This window comes from Suricata suricatta, chromosome 6, assembly GCF_006229205.1.
Source record: "Suricata suricatta isolate VVHF042 chromosome 6, meerkat_22Aug2017_6uvM2_HiC, whole genome shotgun sequence".
Classification (NCBI taxonomy): Eukaryota; Metazoa; Chordata; class Mammalia; order Carnivora; family Herpestidae; genus Suricata; species Suricata suricatta.
The window spans coordinates 113,008,717-113,017,188 of record NC_043705.1 but is presented as its reverse complement, the minus strand read 5'-3'; the positions used below and the strand labels follow the sequence as shown (position 1 = coordinate 113,017,188).

The 8,472-nt window shown below is 37.9% G+C and overlaps 1 protein-coding gene across 1 annotated transcript in view; it reads right to left on the bottom strand.

Annotated features, from left to right (window-relative positions):
- Window positions 1–8,029, bottom strand: part of HCN1 (hyperpolarization activated cyclic nucleotide gated potassium channel 1) — a 400,352-nt gene extending 392,323 nt beyond the window's left edge. The window contains exons 1-2 of the mRNA XM_029941265.1: window positions 7,943–8,029; window positions 7,191–7,379 (exon numbers count right to left, since the gene is read on the bottom strand). Coding sequence (XP_029797125.1) covers window positions 7,191–7,379; window positions 7,943–8,029 — 276 coding nt within the window. The remainder of the gene's footprint in view (window positions 1–7,190; window positions 7,380–7,942) is intronic.
- Between the last annotated feature and the right edge of the window lie 443 nt (window positions 8,030–8,472).

Below are 8,472 nucleotides of genomic sequence, written 5' to 3'. Positions count from 1 at the left end.
GCTCAGCCCTCGCGCGCCAGCGCCTCCCCTCGGCTGCCCTCTGCTGGCCGGAAAGGCTGTCTCCCCGCCCGCACAGCGCGCACTCTCCCTCCACTCTTGCTCCACTTCTGCCCAGCGTGACATTGAACTCGGGAGCCCTCCGAGATATTTATTTGTACATGTTGTAAGAGAGTCGGTGTATGTGTGCACCTAAGAGGGGAGAGAGGTGGAGGGGAGTGGGGGGGGGGGCAGAGAGCCAAAGAGACAGAGAAAGACTGAACTAGCGGGTGTGTGTTCGTCCAAAAGAAATAAACATCCTGAAACTCACTGAGGCATTGTCACATTGTCTGAACGCCTGTTTGAATGATGTTACAGATTGGCAAAGGGAGAGAGCTTGGCTCTGCATGCAGAAAATTCACGTGTAAAGCTAGATGTACATAAGGAAGTAAGATTTGACACTGGATAATAAATTGCATGAGTAAAAGGAAGGGTGTGTGTGTGTGTGTGTGTGTGTGTGTGTGTGTGTGTGTGTGTGTAGGAAAGAGGCAGACAGCGAAAGGGACTAGATCTGGGTAACCAGGAGCAATCAGCTGCTTAAGGCTGTGATGAAGATGTGGCACCAAGGGACAAACAGCTGACCTCCTTACACTTATCCTTGTTTATTCTCTCAGAGCTCCTTAAGCAGAGGATGGGATTTCTTTCTTCCCAAGGCTGCTCACATCAACACACATGCGAGCAAGTCTTCCAGCTGCTAACACTAAGAAAAAACGTGTTAGGGAAAACTCGCCAGAGCTGACCTATCTTTTTAGATAAGTTATGTAATCAATAAAACACACTAAGAGGCATGCATGTTGGTCAGTGTTCACCTACACCTCACCAGGAAGCCAAGATGTGTTGGAATTTAGGCAGAACGTAATCACCATTTCAGATGAGGGAAAGTATTCTCAAGTGAGACTTAGAAGGTGCTGCTGATGCTGAAGAAAGCATTCTCAGATTCCTCCTGGCCCCGCAGCGTCTCCCAAACACACCAAATTAGTTAAAGGAAGGACGTGCTGCCAAACTTGCCCGTCACTCAGTAGGGCAGCCCCAGAGTCTGAAGAGCTTCAAGACTCCCAGTGTCCCAAAGCATCTGTTCCAGACACGAGGATTGCCTTCCTGCCCACAGCCTCTTTAAAGGAAATCCTGCCCTGCTAAGAGTCTCTGGTCTAATGGGTTCCTGTCAGTCACAGCCACATTTTGGAGGGAGAAGAGGAAACCCCTCCGGGAGGAAATCTATGGCAGGGTCAACCCATGGCCTAGCATGAAAAAATGCATGTGGTCAATAAAGGTGCTCTCCTCAAAATCTAAGCAGCAGTGAAGCCAATTAACAACGAGAAGCAAGGATAAAGACAAAAGAAGACAACTGGATGCCCCCATGAGGGGTTAACAACCTGAGAAAGGAAGCAGAGAACAGAAAAAAGTTGAAAGAAGCGAAACCAAAAAGCCATTAGGCCTAACTGTGTTCTAATCTGTAAGATAACCCCTACCATTCTACTTCCCGTAGTCTGTGCTAAATCTCCTTTTTCAGTGAGCTCCATCCTGACTCAGACACCATCTGTTTTCAACTAATCAAAAACCAGAGCCCTAAGAAATAAGTATAGGTGGCCAAATTTCAATGGTAAAAAATAGGGAAAATATGAACCATATAGTGCTCTGATCTAGCAAAGTGGGGACTTTGGAAATCCAAGGGGTTATGTGAGGACACCAGGTGCCAACGACAGAAGGAAGCCAAGGGGATGGATAAAAACAAACACTGCCTAACGCACAGTTCTTCCTAAGAAAGGCCCGATTACTCAGGCAGCTTTTCTTTATTAGACTAAAGATGTTCCTTCGTCTTCTCCCATTCTGCATGCTTCTCCAATCACTCTATTTTCAGTCATGGGTATGACAATGTATATTTTAACATAAATTTTAAATTTTATAATAATTTAAAAATATACCATCTGAAATGTTATGCTAACTGAGTTTAAGTCAGTTTCTCTTTTCTTCTAGCCAATCCTTTTATTTGTTCTATTTCAACTTAATCTTAATCATGACCAGGCAGTTATTTTAAGTCAGAATTTTTCTCAGTTCCAATGTCTGTTCTAAATTAATATGACAGAATTACTTAACATGTTTCCAAAATACAACAAAAAAATGTCTAAATTCACAAATCACGGTTTGCTTCAGGTACAGCTTTCAGGCCACTTGTCATTCATTTAAAATCTCAAAAAAAATACGCTATTTTTTTAAATTTTGAGAATGTGTATGTTAGATCGATTAATTAACTTGAGGTTGTCACCCAAAGGGGCTCCTGGGTGGCTCAGTCAATTAATGAAGTGTTTAACTCTTGATTTCGACTCAGGCCATGATCTCATGGTCACGGCACTGCACTGGGAATGGAGACTGCTTGAAATTCTTTCTCTCTTCTTCTTCTACTTTTCCCCAACTTGCATGTGCTTTCTCTATCAAACAAAATTTTTTTCAAAAATAATAGAAGTAAAAAATTTAGTTGTCAACAAGGGAAAAAGTCAAGTTTCTTCATTTTACTTTCAAACTGTTGATTAAAATTGTTTAAAATGCAGGCATAAGTAAAAAGCTTCCTTAGCAACAAGGAAGAACTTGCAAGAAGATGATAACAGAATGAAAGTACTGAGAGAGACAGACAGACAGAATCAGCAAATATATTTAAAAATGTGAACCAATCATGAAATTAGGCTTCTGTGGCTAAAATGGATAAATTTCTTCCATTGTTTAATATTCACTTTTATATCTGAATTCACTGCATGAGTTAGAAAAGTTTTTTGACCAAGTTAGAAATTAGGGACTATTTGCTCACAGCCCGATTGGGTATATAAGAATTATAGATAAGAGCAAGTTAGGCTCTGCAAATCTTTATCTTCCCATTCCCTAGCCCCAGACCTAAATTTTACTTTCCTCTTGTCACTTGCTTTTCTTTATCATCCTATCCTTCTCCTAATTCACTCCAGACATATGTGTGCCCCCAGGACAGGCCTAAATGTTGAGGATAATGCCTTCTAGCTAGTTTCCATGTCTGTTCAATGATAAACTGTCTCAGGCTGAAATCTACTGCACTAACATAGAAGGATTTTTTTTTCAGTCATCTTATAAATAGGACTGCCATCATGTTTGACTCTATATCATCAGATGTCCATGTCAAACTGCCTTGTATTTCAGAGGAATCTGATGGCTGAGGACTCATGAGAGCATATGAGTTATGAATTCATTTCATGAGAATATCCCAACAGTGGTTGTAATGGGTGCTATTCAGTACATACAAGGATCATGCATCTTTTAAAATGTTCTCCGTTTCCTTTAATACTCTGCTTAAGATCAAATTGCAGACAGCAGCAGCAGATTAATATGAAACTAAAATAAAATCTTCATGCAGCAGACGCAAGTACATGTGAAATGAGACAAAAAAGATAGATGGGCGACTTGAAGTTTGACAGCTTATTGGAAAATTCTCAGTGACACTTAAAGATTTCAAAGATAAAACATTTTAGTCCTCTTAGTAAGATAGAAGAATATGTTAAGCACATATTTCACACATAGGAAAATGAAGTCAGAGCCGTCTCTGTTGAAGAAGGCCCCGGTAAGGAACGGGGAAAAGAATAGTCCAACACGGGCAACCTCACAGTCTCTCTGTGTCTCATGCCCAGGCGTACTCATCTATCTCTCTGGAAAGCAATTGCAAGATGATGCTTAATGTGAAACACTATTTATGTTTCTATTAATGTCAGAACAAAACACTCACACCCAGCATGTCTGTCATGCGTAGTTTTTTCAGTTGATAATATTGTCTCCCTTTTGAAAACCCAGAAGAGTCAACTGTTTAACTGTCATAATTAATCATAGATATTGAGAAGCTTACAACAAAGTAAACATGGAAAAATTAGATAGAAAGTGACATGGAGAAAGATATCCCATATAATAGTAATCAAACAGAACAGCTTTGCTATATTAATATCAGGAAAAATAGACTTTAAATCAAAAAGTTATGAGACAATGGAGGATATTACATATTAAAATAAATTTCAATATAGCAACAGGATATAACATTTATAAACACTTACACACTTGATGTCAAGACCGTCAATTTATATGAAGCAGAAACTGACAGAATTGAAAAGAGAAATGGGTAGTTCTATAATAATAGCTGGACACTTCCATACCCCACTCTCATAATGGACGGAACACCCAGATGGCAGATAAGTAGAGAGGATGTAAACAACACAATAAACCAACTAAATCTACTAGATATATGGAAACCATATACAACAGAAACATAAGTATTCTTCTCCAGCTCACAGAATAAATGCTATGGTAGGCCACAAATCAGCCTCAATAGATTTTAAAAGATAGATATCATACAAAGTATCTTATCTGACCACAATGGGAAGAAGCAATTTGTAATAAAAATGAAAATGGAAAATTCACAAATTTGTAGAAGTTAAGCAAGATGCTCCCAACCAATGGATCAAAGTAGTAATCATAAGGGAAGTTTTAAAATGCCTGGGATAAATTCAGACGAAAACAGAACATACTTATGGGACACAGCAAAAGCAGTGCTGAGGGGGCAAATTTATAGCCATAAATGCTTACATTTTAAAAAAGACAAGAAAGATCATAAATCAACAACCTAACTTTACAACATAAGGAACTAGGAAAAAAAGAATAAATTCAACCCAAAGCTATCAGGAAGAAGGAAATGATATAAATTAAAGCAAAGAAATATGCAATAGAGAACAAAAACAATGGAAATAAATAACAAAATCAAAAGTTAGTTCTTTAAAAAGATCAACAGAGTCAGCAAACCTTGAGCTGGATGGAATAGGGGAGAAAAAAGATTTAAGCTACTAAACATTATTTACTACTGATTCTGATAGAGTACCATGAGCAATCATATGCCTAAATGAAATGGACACATTTCTAGAAACAAAACCTAAATCATGAAGAAACAGAAAATCTAAATAGACCTGAACCTAGAACTAGTACGGGAACTGAATAGAAAATCTCCCAAGGAAGAAATACCCTGGACCTGATGGGTTCACTGGTGAATTGTACCAAACACTTAAAGAACAATGAATACCAATACTGCTTATAGTTTTCAAAAAAAAAAAAAAAAACCCAGAGGACAGAATATTTCCTGACTCATTCTATGAGACTAGCATGATCCTGATACCAGAGCCAGACAAATAAACATATCAAAAGAAGAGAAAACTTATACTGATCCCTTATCAACATTGGTGCAAAATCCTCAACAAAATAATAGCACAAATTCAGTGCCATTTTAAAAGAATTCTACACCATGACCAAGTGTGATTTATTCCTAAAGACTCATTCAACATACAAAAAACTCATTCAATGCGTTATACCACAGTAACAAAATGAAGGGGAAATTTCACATGGTAATTTAGATTAAATTAAAAAAAGCATATTCTCCATTAATACCAGCTTACTCTGTGCTGGGCCCCATGCTCCACAGGTACCGCATTTAAGTCTGCAAGGCGAATATTGTCTCCATTTTGTAGACTAGGATGGAGAACTTATTAACATAGAAATTTGACATAGCTTTTATGTGGCAGACCTACCTCTTCACCATGATCTATCTGACTCTAATGCTATGTTCCCGACTGAAATAATGTACCTCTTATTTTAGTACAAAGCATATATATATTTTTTTCAAATTCACATGTTTCTTGGCATTGAAAATCATTAAATGTTTCATTACCAGATGATGGAATGAACAAATGAATGAATGAATGAATGAATGAATGAATTAAACAAACTGGGATTAATAATTTGCCAACTCTTAAGTGACTTTCCTTCTTAAAGTCATGTTCTCCTTGACCTTTCACTTCCAAGGCGCATGACCCATTGTCTGAGAGAGAGGAGGCGGTACCCTCACCAACAAAGAGGCCATTGATGGACTTTGAGACTCAGAGCTAACTTTCTCTACCTCTTTAGCAAGAACTTTCAGGGAAAGTCTGGAAATGAAGTTGCATAGTATTATAAATGAGACTATTATTGTTTTTGTCTCTGAATCAATTAGCGTGTATAAACTAGGTTCAAGGAGGTTAAGTTTTGTGATTCTGGTTTTCCCTGGTGATTGACAAAACCTTACATTGCAAGGTTTTGTTCTCCCACCCGCCCAGGCCCATAGTGGCAATTACTTTATACTGATCCAGGCACACCCCCTTTTCTTAAGATTGTTGCAAACAAAGATTTTATTTTTATTTATTAGCACTAATAGACTTTTATTTTATTAATTTGCAAACAAAGATTTTCATTTTAAAATAAATGACCTGGCATTAGGGGTACATTTTTAACTGTAAAAGGAGGGCAAAGAATCATACCAAAGGACAAACTTTGATCTTCCTGGAATTGAGAAATGAATTAAAAGACATTCCTATACTTTGAAATATTGGTGTCCGTTTAGAGAAACTTATCTTTCCTTTTGGTAAAACATGTATATATATTATATATGAAATAAATATTTTTATTGATTTGTCTATAATCCTTTTCTTTGAGTTAGATCCTTTTCCTAGCTCCACATAATTAGAATTGGACCCCCGTCACAGGATCCTACTACCCCTTCCTCCCATCACAAGTGTGGGCATTTGATTCAAGCCAGGTCACAGAATTTATTCTCCCAGAATCTGAACTCTTCGGCACAGACTAAGCAAGAACCTGGGCAGGTGGAATGGTTTTCCATGGTAACAGGATAGAGGTGCAATCCCTTGTTTCTCCTACAGGAATTCCACAGAGCTGCCCTCATATGTCTTGGTGTTCGATCTTCCTTCAATAACATGAAATGTTGTGCTCTGTATTCTTTATTTGTCCTTCCAGATTCAATACCTAACCTTCTCTTCCCTCTCTGTCTCCCACAGACTGAAAACCATGGACTGTATGAGCAAGTATCCTCTATGCTCTGCCCTCTCTCAAGGCCAATAGGAAGGACCAGTAAAAGATGAAGTTTAGGAGGAGAAAAAGAATAAGGTTTTTACTCCCATTGTCGCACTTCCTCTCTTCTTCACCAGGTTGTGTTCTAGACTGCCTTCTTCCATGGCCACACCTCCTACTTTTTCATCACTGGCTATAGTTTATGCCCATTCAGTAGTAAATTTCTTCATTTTGCCTCTTTAGGAGTGCCTTCCTGGTGTGCTTACTTCTAATATGGCAGCTTTACCCTCCTTGGGGTTCCTCTTTACTTTGTCCATATCTCTGTATGCCACATCTCCTTCCATTAAAATATCTTCAATTAAATCTGTTGAGTGTGCCACCTTTTGCATGCCAAGATCTTGACCAGTAAAACTTCCAAATAGATGTCTAATAGATTCCTTTGTCAGAGTTGGCATCTGTTTCCCACATCAAAGGACTCATAGGTACATCAATCTTTCTATCTGGAGTCATCAAAACTTCTATTTTTCATTATGTGTATATGTGGAAACTATTAACTACATGTATATGTACACGTCAATAGTGCTGTCTAAATATTATTCAGTCACACTTGTTTTCATTTAGAAACTTTAACCCATTTCTTTTTTTAACAATCGTTATGAAACCAACTATAGCTATAAAATACATTCTTCCTAATCAGATAAAATAACAACAACAACATGGTTTTATCTTTGATTTCTCTGTTTCACTTCCAACTGACATCTAATCTGTCAACAATTCTTATTTTCTCTACATTCTGTATCTGACCACCTCTCAGGACTGCTTCCATATAATTTCAATTCAAACTCTACAGCTCCTGAGCATTTTACAACAGAAGCCAGGCCAGGTCATTCCTCTAATCCCAATCCCCTCAGGGGATGATTCTCCTAGTAAAAGCCACAATCTTGACAGAAACTCTGTTGACTCTCTGCTCCCATTGCCTACATGCCTCTCCCCCAAACTCTGCTCCAGATTTACAGACCTTCTTATTCTTCTTAAAGCCCACTAGGGACACTTCTGTCTCAGGCCCTGGCAAATGCTGTCCCAGCACCTTCAAAGTTTTAGTCATGCCTCACATAAATGTTTTACTTTAGTGATCTTCTCAGTAAAGCCTTCCCTGATTATTTTGAATAAAAGGCAACCACTACTAATTCTTCTATTTTCTCCACCGCTCCTGACACTAAGTGACAAGCTCAATATTTTACTTATTTGTTGATATCTATCTCTCCTACTAGGATGTGCGTCCATAAGGCTTTATTCACTGCTGTGTCTTCATGACTTAGAATTATAACTGACATCTAGTCTTATTCAGTAAATGGTTCATGAATAAATAAAATAGATATAATTTCTCCCTTTGAGTTAAGAAATATCTAATAAAAGATAATTAATTATGTAATTACATAATTACTTCAAATCCTTTTTTAATACAACTAACTCCAGGCTTAAGGAGATATTTTTTTTTTTGAGAGACAGAGAGAGACAGTACAAGCAGGGGAGGGTCAGAGAGATAGA